At 43.3% G+C, this 20,010-nt stretch overlaps 1 protein-coding gene across 7 annotated transcripts in view; it reads right to left on the reverse strand.

The window, feature by feature from the left end:
- Window positions 1-20,010, reverse strand: part of tbc1d16 (TBC1 domain family, member 16) — a gene marked incomplete at both ends in the record, with an annotated part of 94,466 nt that overhangs the window by 22,906 nt on the left and 51,550 nt on the right. For all 7 annotated transcript variants that reach the window (XM_080725047.1, XM_080725041.1, XM_080725043.1 and 4 more), the window contains 3 exons: window positions 9,825-9,973; window positions 12,527-12,691; window positions 14,070-14,217. In XM_080725047.1, coding sequence (XP_080581173.1) covers window positions 9,825-9,973; window positions 12,527-12,691; window positions 14,070-14,217 — 462 coding nt within the window. The remainder of the gene's footprint in view (window positions 1-9,824; window positions 9,974-12,526; window positions 12,692-14,069; window positions 14,218-20,010) is intronic.

Below are 20,010 nucleotides of genomic sequence, written 5' to 3' on the forward strand. Positions count from 1 at the left end.
GTACACACCTGATGCAACGCCACGTAACCGTTACGTTCCATGACCCTGTGTTGTGTTTATGTGGTTGGACACTCCCCCGAGATACTCCCCCGAGTGTTTACGTGGTTGGACACTCCCCCGAGACGCACACCTGGGTTGTGTTTATGTGGTTGGACACTCCCCCGAGACGCGCACCTGTGTGTCGAATCATGACTCACTGACTTGATCGGTGTATATCCCCTGTGGCGGCCCAAAGCACTCAACCACCAGTACTCCATTCTAAGTAATAGATAGTCCTGGTCAAATATACTGGAGTGCTTAAACATTATACTCAAGCGTTCAAAAAGTACATGCTTAAAAAATACTTACAGTAAGTGTTACAAATTACAACCAACTTCAACAAAATCTTATATATATATACACCAGTAAGACGCCAAAGGGCAAAAGCCACCATCTGTCTTACTGTCTTGGCCATATGTGGATTCTGTTAGTGTGGTCCTCCTAACAGGTCATCATCTGGGATACAATCCCTTTTATGCCCATATATGGCGATCTCTGCTCTGAGTTTCTGACATCACTGTGCTCTCACCTGTGATGTCACAGTGATGTGTCAGGGGAACCAGTGTCAGGCGTTACCCGTACAGACGTTGGACAGATACGGACAAGCTGTGAAGGTTCCGATAGTAAACTGCGACCTACGGTTGCAATAAATAATAGTAAAAATGGCAAATCTACAAGCTCATAAGAGCTTCGTTGAGAACCTGTAGAGCATTTATTTTCCACTATATTCCCCTTCGTAGTCATTCAGTAGTCAAAAGTACAATACTTTTCTTTTGTGGAGTATCAAAAAATACAAAAACTCAAGTAATGTACAGATGCAAGTAAATGGACTTTATTACTGTCCATCACTTGCTGATAGTAAATACTTGTGGAAATGTCCAAAACCGTTACTTTTCCAAATCTTTGAGAACCAGGATTTAGAAGACATTATAGAATCGGGTCAAACATATTCAAAGACATGCCCCCATTTTCACAATTTAAAGAAAAAAGCAGATCTACAAGCTCGCAGCCTGAAGTTTGTACAGTCCCTGAAAAGGTGACTGTAAACACGACACTGATTTTCTGGAACATTTCGCTGCTCGTAGCTGTTATGAGTGAGCGACAACAAAACCCTCTTTAATTTTTGATTCTCTTCAACATCATAAAAACAACCCACCACCCCCTGCCCCACTTTGTTTCTGTAACTATATCTATACTATTTCTTTTAGTGTTGTTGCTGATATGTCTGTCTTGTATTATGTACTGTATGTCTTTGATGATGACTTGACTAAAATGGACCATAATGGAAACTCAAGTCCCTCTGGAGCGTTTTGTGTTATCCTCATTAGCAGAGTTTGTGTAACTGTACTGCTCTACCGCTTCAAAACGTGTTAATAAAGTATTAAATTAACAAATTGATCAATTATCAATCAATCAATCAATGATAGCCCAAAGCCACTTTACATAAACGAAAAGGAACCAACTTTATTAAGAAAAGGTGCTATATTAAAAACTCTAAATGGTTAATCAATCAATCAATCATTAAAATCTGCCAGGGATCTTCCAGCAACAAAGACACTTAATACAGTATATAAATGAAATAAACAATTAATTGAAGTGTTTATTTTTCCAGCGCTGGTCCCAGCAGGAACAGAACACGTACAACACCTGATGCAATGCCAAGCAACTGTTGAGTCCCAGTGTTTATGTGGTTGGACACTCCCTCGAGACACACCTGTGTGTTGATGACTCTCTCTCTCCCTTGATCACAGCCATGTTAGAATCCCTCCTACAATGTCATTCTCTTCCTTGGAGGCAGGCAGCCTTTATAGCCTTTGTTACCTTATTAGCCAGAGTTCGACGGTTGATATTGCTTAACTCATTGATTGCCAAGGCCCGAGTTTCCCCCCCGAGTTATTCCCGATGTCTCTGCGTGCCGAGGCCCGATTTTCCAGAGTTTAGATTAATTAGATTTGGTTCAAAACTAAATCGGATCGCCGGAGTGCCCCAAAGATAGTGCTTCCTGTTTGGGACCTGAAGCGGAACCGGATCTGCATTTTTTTGTCCGGAACCACATGTGTCTCTGCGAGCACTTCCTGCTGTGTTTACTTCCTTGTTACACAACACTGCTCCGAGCTCAGCAACGCTAGCATGGATTGAGAAGGGCTCTTTTGTAATCGCGGACGGACCACGGCGTGCACTCGGATCGCTGCACGATGGACACGCACGCGCCCACTTTAAAAAGGTAAGAAAATCGTGACAGGCAACCGTGACAGGCAACCGTGAAAGTCAACGCTTTTTCGTATCAATCAATGAGTTGAGTGGAAATCTCCTACACACCCCTCACACATTTACAGCTATATTTTCCCCAATGCCTTACCCCTTATCCCTAAACCTCTTTGCCTTATTTTTTACTATTTTGTAAAACATTTTAAAATGTGTTTAACTTGCTGATCTACATAGACACGTTGTGAGTTTGTAGATCGGCTATTTAGTAGTCCCTCCAGGAATCCGCGATTCCGCGTTCACGGAATTTATCGCGGAAATCGCGACCACCCGCGGATTTCTCGGCCATTCGCTGACTTTTCTGACGTCCGCGGAATAACAGTCGCGAGTGACGGCAGAGCGGCGGGAGTAGTCATGTGTACATGGTCTGTCCAGTGGCCACCTCATGCAGAGCCTGGGGGAATAGCTTAGCTTATTTCCTGCTAGTTGCACTGACACTGGATGGTCCCACTGTCTCCACATTCCTGACAGAAACTGTGTCCTGACCTGAACTATAGTTCCTCTCTATGCCTGGCAATAACAATGCTAATGCAGAAGAGAATAAATATATACTGTATTACACCCATACTAGGTAGTAGGTAGGCTATCCTCTAAAATGTGGTTACTATGGGCATGGTTTGGATGAATATATATAGTCTTTGCAATAGAAAGTAATTATTAAAAACAATAACAATTACAAAAATAATAGATTTAATATCAGATTTGTATTCTCAAAAATGATTATTCGAATATTTTATTATTCTAACCACTAATTACAATTAATTGTAGCTAATAATTTATTCATGAAGGGTTCTACTTGATTATTAGAACTATATCATTTTTAGCTTGATAACTGGTAATTTTAGGTTGTTTTTTAATGTCCGCGGAATCAAGAATTGTTCTCCGCAGAATTCCGCAGAATCAGGATTGTTCTTCGCAGAATCAAGACTTTTTCTCCGCGGATTCCTGGGGGGACTCATTTAGTGACAGTAACTATGTTACATTGGAAAGAATCAGGTCTTACTGGGTGTCTCCCTGAAGAAGTTCAGTAAGATGTGGGACGCTTTTTTATAATTACATGAGCTGAACTCCCCTGATTCATTTTGTGATGAACGATGGCTTATTGTTTATTTATTTACAACGTAGGGATGCACTTGTAAATCAAGCCGCCTCACGCCACAAAAACGGGAGATAGGCTCCTGTCCTATATGGCTGCATGGCTCGGAAAGGCTTACTTATCCAAGTACCCTGGTTCAGGACCAACAACAGTTCACATTAAATGAAAATAAAGTCTGTGCACTTGGTAAGAATATGAGCTCTAATATTTTATCGCGACACCGTTTCGATCAACAGGTCTTCATCAGGAATTGAAACAGGAGAAGGACACAGATACATGGATACAGGCACCGGCTTATTCTTAGCAGGTCTTTTTTTTTTCTTCTTCTTTTCCAGGTACTGTATAGCATGTTCCTCTCCATGTGTGGTGGAAGGAACCAGGGAGGTGAAACTCGTCACCGCCGTCAGGTGATAAGAGGCAGCCGTCACGGCGCGGCACGCACGTCATAACGGAGGACACATGGTGCTTGTCTGTGCTCGCTCTCTCTAAGTTCTAAGCAGTGACAAGGGGAGTCGGAGTACTAGAATACATTGGGTGTGGGGGTGGGAGGGTATTGGGAAATCGGCTAAACTGGGAGAAAACGAGAGAAAGTTTACAAAATCCAGGAGCACTTTATTGCCAAGTATGTTCCAGTAAGTAGGTCACACGCTGCAGTACAGTCTGGTACACTCCAGTTGTACTCCAGCAGAGTAGTTATAGAAGACACAGTTAAGACAGCTCAGTGGAAGCTTCTCTCCACTTCCACGCATGAGTGACACCATCCACTATAGGGCTGTCTCTCCACCATACAGCGGAGCCCCTGACATCTGCAAGGACCGCCTCATACACTGAGAACCATGCCAGCTACTACTACAACCAAGATACACTGAGAACCATGCCAGCTACTACTACTGAAAAAACACTTACAGGCGGCAAATAACAAACCTAGCCCAGCCTCCCCTGACCCTTCTTTGTATTTACCTACTGTATCTATTTTTTGCACTGTTTATTTAATTTTTATTTACTATATCTACTGCATAGTACTGTGTTCGATCCGTCTGTAATCCAATGTTACATGAGATACTTCAATGGTTTCCTGTGTAAATAAGCCAAGTGCTTTCCTAGGATCTCCTTTTAGTTGACCGTGTACCAGTGAACTGTACCGTCATTAAACTGTACCTTTTTCTATGCGAACTTCTAATAAATTCTTCAATCAATCAATCTTCTTCTTCAATGGCATCATACCTAAGGGTGGACACTCTAACCCAGGGGGTTTCAATCTTTTTTGACTCAGGTCACCCCTGTAAATAAATAACCTTCTCATAAATCTCATCCATGGCACCACTGAATTACACTGTACATGTTTTGAATCTTACATCCTATTACGCGACATAAATATGCAAGTTTTTCCACTTGAGATACGGAAAGGCTATGTCACAGAGAAATGTCCGTTTCCAACAGAACTGGCAGAACATAACTTTATACTTCACGTTTAACCACTTGATCCCCCGCATCCCTATTCTGGGGGGGGGGGGGGAAGGTTCACCAAAAATAGACGATCTACAAGCTCACAACACATCACAACGTGAAGCATTGTGAGCTTGTAGATCTGCTATTTTTGGTGAAGAGAGTTGGCCTTAGGCGGAAAAAGAACTTGTCAAGTACAGTGCAAATCAGGTCTGTTTTACTAAGCAAGCCAAGGTGAAGTGATATTGATTTAGTGATGAATTCCAAATGTTATCAGATTATTCTGCATCACCCCTGGACTGGCATCACAGCACCCTAGGGTGCCACAGCACCCACCTTGGGAACCCTGCTCTAAGCACCAGGCATTGAGCTGGTATGACTGGATGTATCCTCAGTCCTAATGACCAGCCCTGGGGGGAGGGTTCAAGCTGAGTGCTTTTATAGGAATCCACATCACGGTCAAAGCAGGGCCTTTAATGACCGCGCTTAACGAGGGACCACTCATGTATTCAACATGTTAATAAGACATACAGCTGAAACCTGCCTCATTAGCATAGTGCGCTGCTTTCACACAGAAACCTTGTATGTCCACACATCCCTACTATTAATGTGCTTTCGTTTGTGTTTTTGTGCTGAATTAAAGGTAGGCCAAGTGATTTATTTGGTTAAAACAAAATGTGTTATTTAAAAAAAAATTATAACTGATATTAGCCAATCATTGCTTTAGACCAGGGGTCTTCAACGTTTTTATGCCAAGGACCCCTTAGTTGAGAGAGAGATGAAGCAGGGACCCCCACAACCATATATTCCATATAGTTTCATTGTTTGACAGCGCGATTGATCATCAGTGTATTTTGGGTTCATGTCAATTTGTGTTTTCAGAATTAACCACTTGAAAATTCAATACTTAATACACTTGACCTTTCACTCTGTACTTAGTCTGCTTAGTCTACACCAAAGGTCTTTGCCAAAAATAGCCGATCTACAAGCTTTGGCTAAAGTTCTCAGAATAAGGACACTATAGGGTTCAAGTGGTTAATTTCATAGTTAAGTTTCTATCACTCAAAGATTTGGAGGACCCCCTGTAGTAACTCTGAGGACCCCCTAGGGGTCCCGGACCCCCTGTTGAAGACCCCTGCTTTAGACTCTAAAGCTGGGTTCAAACCTGGATGGTTCGAGCGGCGCGATTACATACAAAGTGAATGCAAAGACGAGACAACGTGCGACCGAGCGCGAACGGTCGCCTCATATCTTCACCCCACTTGGAAAAATCCAACTGAAGCGACCTTCGCTTCACCCCCACTCCACCCATCGCGTCCTGACAGCCAATCAGTGTTGATGTTGTCTGGAGACACGGACATGTTTTTGGTGTCTGGAGTTGGGACTCCCTTTTTTCTGGGTGTTTCGCCTTGATTCCAACGGGACATGATTTTTTTAACCAACGCGGATCCGCGCGACCAAAGTGAAGCGATAGAAGCAACTAGAATAGAAGAAATAGCTTGAGGTTTGGAATAACTGCCACTAAAATAATTGTAATTAACGATTTAATGGTGATTTTGCCGTTGACAATTACATTTCTGTTTGGCTTGTAGACTTTGAAGTTGCACATGGCAGATATGACACATAAGATAAATACACTTTGTTTATTTATGACTGACATATTCGACAACTTTATACTTAAAAAAAGAACATCGATAGTGGAAATAGCCGATCTGCTGGCTCACAACGTGTCGCATGTAGATCGTCTATTTCCACCATTTTTGAAAATGTTTGAAAATATATGAAAATGTTTCAACATGTAAACCATTATGGCGACGATGACAAATTGCGATTATGTCAAATATTTGCGATTATACGATTAGGCCTATGTAGTCATTGTGACAGGCCTAATAGGAATCCCCCCCATTTTCTGAAAAGCAACCTCATATGTCCAACGTTTTTGGACATCCAAGGTTTCCACCTGACTGCGAGGAGATTCATCACCGACCGAGAGCTGTGGTTGCTATGTGAGAAAACGTGCACGTGTGTACAGACTCAAGGGCGCGCACGCAGGGTTGTGTGTGGCGCGCGCACACACACAGGAAGACTGACAGACTCCAGGGTGAGCATAGATATAAGCGGGGTGCGGTGTGTGTGTGTGTGTGTGTGTGTGTGTGTGTGTGTGTGTTCCTATTGATGTGAGAATATGATCTGATAAGCGCTGACATGTTTATTCCCCACAGAGCTGTTAATTCACACCCCGCACGCCTCTCTCTCCCTTTAACACCTCCGTCTGATTGGCCCTATTGATTGCTCCGCTCCCCGCCACGGAGACAAAGCCGCAGAACACTTCACATATGGTTTAATGCAACGTGTGTGTGTGTGTGTATGCGTGCGAGTATGTTTGTGTGTGCATTGCATTACTTTCTTTTTCAAATCTTTTTATTATATTTTTCACATAGAAATAGCCCAGAGGCAGGTAGACAATCTCAATAAAAAAATACATCATCACATGTAGATATCTCTGAGTACATCATTATGAGAGAGACCAAAACCCGACCCCTATCCCCCCTCCCCCCACCCTCAATCCCCAGGACGGTTGCACACCAGATTCAATAAAACAAGAAATAAAAAATAAAAATTAGTACAGAGAAAAGAGAGAAAGTAAGAAGAAAGCGGAATAGATATTCAGAACTTGCTACGTGTTGGGTTGGTCAGAGCAGGTAAGCGCCACACTACGCCATTTGGGTATTACGGTAGAACATCATAAAAGGGCTCCAAGTCTTATAGAATTTCTTTTCAGAGCCAGCAATTGAGAACCTCAGCATCTCCAGCTCCAGACAGGACATCACAGTGCAAAGCCACTGATTAAGCCCAGGCGGGACAGCATCTTTCCATTTAAGCAGAATGGCACGTCTAGCAATCTATACTCATGAGGGTGTTAATGCCCCCACAAGTATAATATAAATTCTTAAATAAACATTGTGAGGATAATTTTCCTGGCCCTTACAAGATAAATGTTTTTTTTTTCTTTTTTCTTTTTTTTTATGGTTTAAAAAAATTTATAATATATTTGGAGTTATGTTTACAATAAGGATTACGATTTCCAGTTTGGATAAGGATTATGCATTTAGAGATTAGATTTAGGGGTTAGGTTTGAGCAGATTTATACCCAGTTACACCGCGGTGTCACACTCTGAAAATAGCCGATCTGCAAGCTTGTAGATCAGCTATTTTAGCTTCAGTTAAAAAAACAAAACAAATACAAGGTATTCATAAAATTGCTTTCTTAAGATGTGGACCTCGCAAGTATAGCAATGCAAACGCGTGTGCATGTGTGTGTGTGTGTGCGTGGCAGCCATCACTGCAGGCAGTAGAGTGAGAGTATTATCAGTTTCATCACATCATGTCACAACAGCAACACGTCTCTGTCAGGCTGTTCTCAGCCGAGTCGCTTCCAATGCACTGATCTTTTTATTCTGGTTCTCTCTCTCTCTCTCTGCCCCGTCACCCACTTTGAAAACCCCTGCCATAGAGGTTAAGGTTAGGGTTAGGGTAAGAGATGGGGTTAGTGTCTGTCGGAAAGGAGACCTGTCGGAATGGAGAGATGCACCCGTCCGTCCGTCTCTCTTTCTTTCTGTCTGTCTCTCTCTCTCTCTCTCTCTCTCTCTCTCTCCATCTCCTCCCTGCTCCACCATGCCTCCACCTCTCTCTGCTGTGTGTCATGGTAGTGGGATTACTACTGCTGTTGCTATTGCTCGTATTATTGTTATTTCCGTCATCATAGTTTTACTATTGTTGCTGCTATTGTTTGTACCTCTTTCTCTCCGTCTCTGTCTCTCTCTCTCTAAGGCCACGTTTACACGGCAACGATCAGAATAGAAAACTACAAAGTGATTCCTATTCTGGGAGGAACATTCAGAACAAGCTCACAACCAGTAAGACTCCCTAATCGGGAGATAAGCGACCGTTGGTCGCTTATCTCCACAAATATCACAACCTCCACCTCTCACGTCATACGGGTAGCCATAGTTACACCTGGAATGTTGAATCTCCATATATGGAGATAACCTACGCATCACACAAAGTCTGACCTCACCAGCCCATACTTGGGCATGGACGACTTATATCTACATATACGGAGATGGCCATATATGGAGATACGATGACATCACAGAGTCCACAGCTGATGATGTGGCGTGATGTCATACAATAAACAAACAAGCCCTATATACTGATGCGATACGATGACATCACAGAGTCCACAGCTGATGATGTGGCGTGATGTCATAGAATAAACAAACAAGCCCTATATACTGATGCGGAGATATGAGCAGGGCAAAGGTGTGACGTGTGACGTGTGACCGACCGACGGACGGACGGCCGGTGGAGGTTTTCATAGTAAACTGCTCCCTGACGGTCGCAACAAAATGTGAGCTTGTAGATCTGCTATTTTTGGTGAAGGAACTTGTATGCTGGAAAAGACCGCACCAAGAACAGTGCAACTCTAAGTGAAATTCCCTCTGCATTCACGTTATCGCTGTGGTGTGTCCACTTCAGTTGAGAACGATTTTTAAAGCGATATTTGTTATCTTTATCGTGCACGGTGCCCGCTTGAAGTGGTTAAACTGACGTGACATTGGGGCGTCGGGTGGCCTACTGGTCAAGGCGCATACCACATAGGCATCGCCACATAGGCATGGTTGCCGCGGCACACTGACGTGACATTGATAAATTCCAAATATTGCCCAAGTATCCTGATGCACCCCTGGGCTTGTGTGAAGCCCTGGTCTCAGACTCACCTCCTCTGGTGGATGTGGTGCTAGTGGATAATAAGACTCACCTCCTCTGTTGGATGTGGTGGTAGTGGATAATAAGACTCACCTCCTCTGTTGGATGTGGTGGTAGTGGATAATAATAAGACTCACCTCCTCTGTTGGAGGTGGTGGTAGTGGATAATAAGATGGATGTGGAGGTAGTGGATAATAATAAGACTCACCTCCTCTGCTGTATGTCGTGGTAGTGCGAGCGTTTCTGCAGCCTCCAGGCCTCTCTCTCCTGCGAGGTGGAGTCACAGCTGTAGTAATGCAGCAGGAAGGGCCACACCTCGCCGCGGATGGACGGGTCAATGCCGCCGAAGAAGATGGCCTGCAGAGCGAGGGGGCGCGACGGTTAACACAAAAGAAACCTACAATAAAACCAGAAACCACTAGAGGTGAAAAAGAAAATGGTACACGAATCCTACAAATGGTCTCCTAAGTGGGCAAAATGTAATAGCGCCAAGTCCGCCAACATGAGGTCAATTTGAAAGGTTTTGGTGTGTGTGTGTGTGTGCAAAGTTTCACGCTGATCATTACAGTGGCGCCGGAGCCCAACTGTTCACAGACAGACAGACAGACATGGGTGAAAACATAATGCCCGGCCCAGGTCACCTGGCCTTGGCTTGGGCTGTCCAGCCTGGCAAAGATAATGGAGAGCTATGATAACCTTGTTTTTATTTTTTTTCCTCCTTTTATTAAATGTTATTTTGTGGGGTTTTATGCCCTTATTGATAGGACAGTAGACTGACAGGAAATGGGGAGAGAGATGGGGAGTGACACGCAGCAAAGATCATCGGGATCGGGACTCGAACCCGCGACACGCGGTCATACATCAGAGCCTATGTGGTATGCGCCTGGACTAGGCTTGTCACGATACTGGATTTCTAACTTCGATACGATATTTTGAAACATTTCGATACTCAATACCATTTTCGATACCACGCAACCAAAGCGATTTCAGTGCAAAAGTGTTTATTTTTATTTAAAGAAAAATACAGAACCTCTTGGGGTAGATGGTAGTGCACTTTTTAATGGCCTGCCTTTGATTTTTTCACATTCTAAGTACAAATAGGCCTTTAAAATAACTAGGAATAAGCCAAAGTAGGAAGGACACATAAAATGAATGACGAGAGAGGTAAAAACTGATCAATATTATCGATATTATCGATATCGATATTATTGAAACTATGGAAAAGTCATATTGAAAATCGATACTATATTCAAAATCGATACTTTTCGATAAATAGATATTTTTGACAACACTAGCCTGGACCAGTAGGCCAGCGGGCGCCCCATAACCTTGGTTCTGATGGGAGGAGATTACAACGCGTCGCGCTGTGACACGCTGTGAGCTTGTAGATCGTCTATTTTTGTTGAAGAGAATTGGTTTACTATTGTAGGCTGACAAAGATCGCACCAAGTGCAGTGCAACTGAGTCACGTTTTACTAAGTATAAGTGTTTAAACTGAAGTGATATTGATTAATTCCAAATATTATCAAGGTATTCTGAGCCACCCCTGAATAGGGATGGGACGATATGCGATATTATCGTTTATCGTGATAAAAAAACACTCGCGTTCATCGTATCGTGGAGATTTCATTTATCGTGATATCGTCCTCCGTCATGCACTGGGATAAATTCACCTTTTATTTGCCAAGCTGCATATCCGGTACCACTTAAACCCTCTATAATTGGTAAAAGGTACTTATAATATACATACTTGATACAGACTTTTTTTCCACTCTCTATCAAATGTCTTTGCCAAAAATAGCTGATCTACAAGCTCACAACGCGTCACGTTGCGACGCGTTGTTACCTTGTAGATCGGCTATTTTTTGGCAAACCAGAATAATGGATTTTGATTATCGCGATAATATCGTAAATCACGATTTCTTTTATCACAATAATCGTGATGTGACATTTTCATATCGTCCCATCCCTACCCCTGGACCACTCTGAGGTCTGGCTCCTCCTTGGCATATAGCATGTTGCGTACTGAACTAGCGTGACCCTCGTGGCACTTTGTAGGAACGCAAGGAGAAGATTAAGCTCTTTTCTCATGGTGTAAACTGCTGCTGAGTCATTGTCAGCCTTGTGGTTTAGAACTGGAGTGTGAACCCGTTCCCAAAGCGCTCAGATGACTCAGAACGTCCAAAACAGAAACCACTCCGCGGCTCAGAGAGGGCCGTGTTATCGTTGTTCAGAGCCCAGGTGCTGATTAAAACCGAAAGCTACGCAATCAAGAGGTCTCACTTTCGAGATGAGTTCCAAAATATACAGCACATGACGACAGACTGAAAGGAAGAATACAAAGTGGACACGGTGACACACTGGATAACCAGCTCAAGCATAAACATATTGTACTTTTGTACATTTTGTATTAACCCATTACAACCCAAGAACCTTCTAAATCCTAACAATTTTCACATGGGAGTGTGTTACTCCACTACATATCTGAGGAGAATATTGTACTTTTACTACAATTAATAGTTGATCTTTAGATTTAGGTTTTTATTACTAAACATACATTAACCACTTCAGCCCTACTTTGAAAATAGACGATCTACAAGCTCACATGATCTATTTTCAAAATATTTTTATAGTACAAAACTTGTGAAATAAGACATAATATAACAGCCAAACAGCGTTGATGTTGTCTGGAGACAGGGAAATGTTTTGGGTGTTTGGTTTTGGGACTCACTTTTTTCCCGGGTGTTTCGCCTGGATTCCGACGGGACACAATATTTTTCCAGCGCTGACCAGCGCGACCAAAGTGAAGCGATTGAAGCGACTAGAAACAAGTGTATCTCTTCAGGTTTGAATGCACCATAACAGAGTACTTCTACATTGCAGTTTTGATACTTTTACTTGGGAGAGTACCTTGCGTAGCTTGTACTCCTCCTCCACCTGGCCGCTGTGGTTGAGGTGTCTCAGCCAGGCGGGGACATCCAGCCTGCGGTACAGCTTCTCCTCTGGGTGGGTCTCGGCAGAGGGCAGGGTGGGCCGGCGGATGGAGAACTGCATGCACGACTTCTCATCAGACACCTGGTGGGAGGGGGGGGGGGGGGGGGCACAGAGGAGAAGGCCGTTTATTGTGGCCTCGCTTTATCGAGCACACACACGTCGTCCTCAATTCATCTTTGTTCTTTGTTCCGCCCACCTTTTTGGGCATCCTATTAGTACTTCCACATACTTTGAGCTAGAAATTCCTTTCTAACTTCAACTTGTTCTGTTTTAGGCAGTTATTATTGCTTGTACTTTAAAATTTGTATACTTTTTGAGATTTTTGAAAAAAGTATTAAAAACAAACAGTTTCCAGTGAATTCCTCTGGGACGGGAAATGAATTCTGTCTAACCATTTATATTACTGCTTGGGCTTGAGCTGAATGGAAAATGGAGGGATGTGTACATGTTCTACTGTACATAATATACTTTGTGTGTGTTTACTTTTCACCCATGCAGTTTCAGAAGGAACTGTATTCCCAGTCTATTCATATTGCACACTTGCATAAAACATAAAATAAAATGCCCCGTGCTTTTACAACAAAATAAAAAACAAGCACATAAAACATCCTGAAATGAAGAGAGAGAGAGAGAGAGGGGGGGGGGGGGATATAGAAAGAGAAAGATTGGAGGAAGGGATAGAGAGAGTGTCAGTCAGTAAGTCAGCAAGTCAGTCATTAGCGCAAATAGAGAATCAAAAATAACTGAACTAAAGTCCACAACTTAACACCGCGACACATGGTGAGCCTCTTATTTGTGCAAAAATCTGAAAAGAAATTAAACAAATGTTATTCTCCTACAATATTACTGACACGCCCCCAACATGGGGACGCCAGGTTGAAAGTGTTTAAGTGTTTGTATTAATATTGAAGACATGAAATTAAAAATAACTTGACATGACTAAATAAATAACTACACTGACTGGATTCATTGGAACACAGGTCATTAGTTGTTTTCCCCTCTTTTCCTGATTTTTCCAGAAGTACACAGTCTTGTACATCAGTGGTTCTCAAACTGTGGGTCGGGACCCCCAGGGGGGTCCCCAAATTATTTTGGAGGGGTCCCCAGATGATTAACTTAATGTGCAACATTGTTTTCTCACTCAACAGTAAACAAACCAACATAAAGTTTAAGTGTACTGTATAGAGGTTATCGGCGCATTTCTAAAGTGACAATTTAAGGACACTTTAATACCTCCAAAATGACAAATTAAACATTGGCCAAATTGTCAAATATTAGAGGCAGAAATTGTGACAATAGAACTGTGTTATACAAAATGTAATGCCTCAACTCTTAGTGCTCGTCAGGGTGAGTTAACATATGATTATTATTTTGAGGGTCACGGCCTGAATAGTTTGAGAACCACTGTTGTACAGTACATGATGAGGTTTCAGCGACGGTAGCTTCCCAACGTTCCCACCTGGTCTTTGAGCTGTGTCTCGCGGCAGCACTTCCACTGCTGGAACACCTCGGCCAGCTTGTCCAGCCCCGCGTGGTGGAAGTGCAGGATCTTGTACTGGCTCTCTCTGCTGGCGATGACCAGCTGCCCGCTGGTGCAAGCCTCGTCACTGCAAAATAAAACACAACCATATAATGTCCACTTTATCACAGGGCTGCCTGCTGGTGCAAGCCTCGTCACTGCAAAGAAAATACAACAATATAATGTTCACTTTATCACTGGGCAGCCTGCTGGTGCAAGCCTCGTCACTGCAAAGAAGATACAACAATATAATGTTCACTTTATCACAGGGCTGCCCGCTGGTGCAAGCCTCGTCACTGAACGCACAACAATATAATGTCCACTTTATCACTGTGCTTCCCACAAACTGTGGCATGTAGGCCTGTCACAATTATTACGTCATCGTCTAATCGCAATTATTTAACATAAACGCAATCATTCTTTTCATGATCGTCATAATCGTTGAATAATGTTCATATATTTTCAAACATAAAAATGAAAAAGTGGAAATAGCAGCTCAATGAGCTTGTAGATCGTCTATTTCCACTATCAATGTTATTATTTTAAATATAACGTTATATGTCAGTCATTTCTTTGTATATTTAGGTTATGTGTCATATCTGCCAAATTCAAAGCCTAAAAGACAAACTAGAAATTAAGACAAACTAGTAATTGTCGACAGAAACACAATTAAATTGTTAATTAATTTAATTAATCGTCATGTCATAAAAATGTCATAATCGTGACAGCCCTAGTGCAATGTCGAGGGCCTCTAAATGAATGTGGCCGCGGACCCCCATCTGGAAATGACAATGTGCCATTAAGGGCCCCCATCAGATCAGAGTACATCTGATCCAGTCAGAGTATCGTTAGCCTCATAGCATAATTGCCTAACTCACTTTTTGGACACTTCTGCATCGTTGTGCCTTGTTGCCTAAAGCCTAAGCCAATCAGGATTAACCTCGTCTACCAGGCTTTCTGAGGGAAAGCCTGGTGTTCGTTCACAACAGGCCGTTTGGTTTCCGCCCAACGCGGAAACCACTAGAAGAAGCGGCGTCGCTTTGATTTGGTTACCTCCGTTTGTTTCCCCAATCCCTGTTTAAATGCTCGAGTAGCCTAGTGTAGTCTTTCCAGTCACTACGAGTTGGAATAAAAGATGCATATCCCAAACACATTTTTCAAAAGCAAAACTACGCCGCATCAAGGAGTTTATTAGGTAGGCCCTAAAAGCATGTCATTGAGCACAGGGGAATTATTTTGGGTTAAAACCGAATCCGGTTTGATAGTTCCGGCAAATTGTAGTCCTTTGAGTACTACAACATGACGTAAAGTGGTTTCCTCTCCCGACCGGATCAAACCTCGAAAAGTGAAGTGATCCCAGACTAAATCAGGATGCTTGTTACATTCCAAAAATGACTAAGGCAGAAAGTGCTGTTGAGTCAACTTCTTGACTTAAGCAGAAATCACCTTGAATGTAACAAGCATTCTGATTGGCTGAGAACATGCCGACAAGATAAACAGCAGTGTTAAGATAAACATGACTTAGGAAAAAAAATCACACCCGTGTGAAATGAGCGTTGCAGCTGCTGCTGCTGCTGATGATGATGAAAGACCAACATGACGTGACAGGATAGGGACATATCAGTATTTGATACAATGGAAACATATATGAGGAAACAACAGACGTCATCAATATGGCCTCAGTCTTGCATATATTGAGTTCTACTCTATCGCTGTAGAGTATCACTTTATAACAATCTTATTCTCGGAGTTGGGAATCTCTGTGGTCAATTGTCACACAACTGAATGTTCTGGTTCTTTTTATAAATACACTCAAGTATTCAGAAGTACCTTTGCGTTCCCTTGTACACATTTTCGTACTCCACCACAGACCACGTTTTGTCATTCATGGCCCCACCACACGTTCCCAACACGAGGCTCAGTCCCTCTGTGCCACAAGGGCACGAGGACTTCCTGCTGGCAATGCAAGTCAATGAGGATGAGTATAAAAAGGAGGGCCAGCTGATAGAGTGTCGCTGCTGCTATGGCCAGTTTGTGTTTGAGAAGATGACCCAGTGTTTGGACGGTCACCTCTTCTGTAAAGAATGCCTGATCAGATACGCTCAGGAGGCAGTCTTTGGCTCTGGACGGTCAGAGCTGAGCTGCATGGAGGGTGGGTGTACCTGCTCATACCCAGTGCGTGAACTGGAGAAAGTCCTGCCAGAGAAAGTCCTGTGTAAATACAACGAGAGACAAGCAGAGGAGGCGGTCGCTGCCGCCTGCGGTGATGAACTAGTGCGGTGTCCATCCTGCAACTTCCCAGCCCTGTTGGACAAACACATATCCCTGTTCTGCTGTCCCAACCCCAGATGCCACGTGGAGAGCTGTATGAAGTGTCGCGCTGAGCGGAAGCTTCATGTGGGCTGCATGTGCGAGCAACTGGAGAAGGAGAAGGACGACGTCAGGACTAGGGTGCTCTTTGAGGAGCGCATGACTGCAGCACGGGTGAGGAAGTGTGTGAAGTGTGGTGCAGGTCTGGTCAAGTCTGAGGGCTGCAACCACATGACGTGCCGCTGTGGCAGCCAGATGTGCTACGTGTGCAGAGAGCCCATGGTACGCACTGCTCCTGCCGTCCCCCACTTCTGCAAGTGTGTCAAAGAGAAAGGCACAGTCTGCACGGTCTGCAGTCAGTGTCACAGGTGCATTCAGTATTCTGACCCAACGGCGGACGACGATCGAATCATTGAGGAGATCCAGAGGGAAGGCGAGGCAGAGCTGAACAAGAACAGTCTACGTCTTTCGGGGAAGCATGTCGGTCCTGGCCTGGTTAAAGGCTCTTTTCCACCGGCAGCGATAACGATGACGATAACGATTTAAAAAAGTGGGTTTTCAATTGAAGTGGATCGGCAGCATCCACCCAACACCGATAAAGACAACGATAGCCGACAACTACATCGTTAGGATCAACAACGATGTTAAGATCACAGTGATATGGAACTGGGTCTCTGACAAACAGCTCGCGATGCGCTCTGCGCGAGCGGCTGTTAATTGGCGCCTCTTCACATTGATGTCTGTTATCGGACATCAATGTGAAGGCATAATTATCGCTTTGATATTTTATGGCTATCGTCATCGTTATCGCTGCCAGTGGAAAAGGGCCTTAACTAATGCACATTTCCTATTATAAAGCCTATTTCGGTCCTCTTCCGGATGTGAAGAGTACCAACCAAAAAGTACATAACAATGCAAACTACATATGAAAAACTAAACAAAAACTGATTAAACTTGAGTTAAAGGCACTGCATGTAAGTTTTCCCTGTGTTTACAGTACATAACAAAACAATATACAATCTCACCCATAATTATGCTCTATACCCAGCAGTCATCAAGCACTTTTAGTAGTGTGGTGCTGTTTAACTGAAGAAAAAACATTGCCCTCTTCGCTGTATTCTTTGGCGTTTTCACAGTTCTGGAAGCCCAAAACATTTGCTGTCTACCAAACAAGCTGAAAACACCACAATACAGCAAGAGGGCAATGTGTTTCTACAGTTAAACATGTTGTGGTTGGATATGTCATCTACATTCAAAATGTTTAGCCTTGTCAGTTTTGACATGATGTTCTCGCTCCTGACAAATAAACAATATTTTATAATAGAAAAAAACAACACTAAAACCAATTAGAAAACTAAACTAGAATGAAAGGACCACTTTACCCATTTTCAACATGTCTTCATATAGTTGGTCCAAAGTGATTTATGTCTTCATGAATGTGTTACTAGTTGTCATTACAAACACATGCATGCCTTGGTTCTCCCACACAAGTACCACAATCTCATAAATCATGTTTTCGGGTGAACATCACATTACAACTACCATAACTTAGTAATAAGGGCCCATAGAGAAGTCCTATAGTGTGTCATAATGCATTATAACCTATGTGTTTATTAAATATAATAATCAACAATAATATGCTATAGCATGACTTTGAGACCTTTAAGTAAAGTGACAACATGCTTTAATAGTTATTAGCTTATTATAGAAAGTTGGAGTCTGTAGAACCAACAATGTGCTGTGAGACCCTTGTCATGCGATTTGGGGCCCAGTAGTTGGGATTGTATCATACTATAATACCTTAGAGCACAACATAGTAACCTTACCAGTTGGGGACCGGCCGGCGAACAATGTAAATAGGGAATGAATGCCCCACCCTTTAATGCAAACCCCATTATAGCCGTTGTCATAGGACCTGTTTTGACCATCTGTATCTGTCTGTCTGTGTCTCTTTTATGCCCGTATGGAGATCTCTGTATCTGTCTGTCTGTGTCCCTTTTATGCCCACTATGGAGATCTCTGTATCTGTCTGTGCCTCTGACTGTCCCCTTTGTTCCCATGAGTCAGCTGACTCATATGGCATACGTGATGTAGTCCTTTTTCCAAGTATTGAAATAAGTCAGTATCTTGATACCATGCTAGATTCCGTTTGGCATAGCGCACTTGTTCCAGTTGTGCAAGGTGAAGTTCTGCTGGTGTGTGCTGTCCCTTGCCTGCTGCTTGGCTTGCCTATCCGATGTCTCCTTCACCCTGATGTTGGCCATGAATGCAGTGTGGCTTGCCTATTGCTGTGCTTGCATGACTGGAAGTTCGGGCCGCTTCACAGCCCTCACGTCTAGAGGTAGGGCCACTACCCTAAAGGAGTTTGCTATAAACAACGTTGTCAGTACTTTGTTATTATCCGCAATGACAACGTTTAAAGCGCTGGCTCTCTTTCCCCTGGAGAAGGCTGTGTAGAGTTGGCCCTGAGCGGACACAGGTTGAGGCAAGTAGATGCCAACTTGTTCATTCTCTTTGCCCTGACCCTTATTGATGGTAACGGAGAAAGCTAAGTGGATAGGGAGCTGTCGTAACTGTCTCTGTATCTCTGTGCTTGTCCCCTTTTATGGGCATATTGGTTGGATCGGCGGTTCGGTTGTTTTGTACAACTGTACATCATGCACGTACAGTAACGGCAGGGGAAGTAGCTAAGAACGTAGGCAAAGATCTGAGCTATCCGTGTGTGAAAGTTGGAGTCTGTAGAACCAACCATGTACTGTGAGACCCTTGTCATGCGATTCGGGGCCCAGTAGTTGGGATTGTATCATACTATAATACCTTATAGGTAGCACAACATAGTAACCTTTAAGTAATGTGACAACATTCATTAATGGTTATTAGTAATTGTATCATACTATATATAATACCTTATAGCACAACATATAGCACAACATAGTGACCTTTCACATTTCCGATGCCTAACACATACAGGAACGTGATGAGAATGGCCGTGGTGAGGTGCCAAGACCCTGTGACAGGATAGGGACATAGGACATCAGTATTTGATACAATGGAAAACACTATATATGTGGAAACAGATGTCATCAATATGACCTCAGTCTTGCATTATATAGAGTTCCACTCTGTTGTATTACTGTAGAAGTATCACTTTATAACAATCTTGTACTCGCGAGGTGGGAGTCACTGTGGTCAGTCTTTACACCACTGACAGTTCTGGTTCTTTTATAAATACACTCAAGTATTCAGAAGTACCTTTTCGTTCCCTTGTACACATTTTCGTCCTCCACCACAGACCACGTTTTGTCATTCATGGCCCCACCACACGTTCCCAACACGAGGCTCAGTCCCTCTGTGCCACAAGACAAAAACAGGGCAGGGCACGAGGACTTCCTGCTGGCACTGCAGGTCAATGAGGATGAGTACAAAAAGGAGGGCCAGCTGAGAGAGTGTGGCTGCTGCAATGGAGAGTTTGTGTTTGAGAAGATGACCCAGTGTTCTGACGGTCACCTCTTCTGTAAAGAGTGCCTGGTCAAATACGCTCAGGAGGCAGTCTTTGGCTCTGGACGGTCAG

The sequence above is a fragment of the Nannobrachium achirus genome (assembly GCF_963921795.1).
Source record: "Nannobrachium achirus genome assembly, chromosome: 4".
NCBI lineage: Eukaryota > Metazoa > Chordata > Actinopteri > Myctophiformes > Myctophidae > Nannobrachium > Nannobrachium achirus.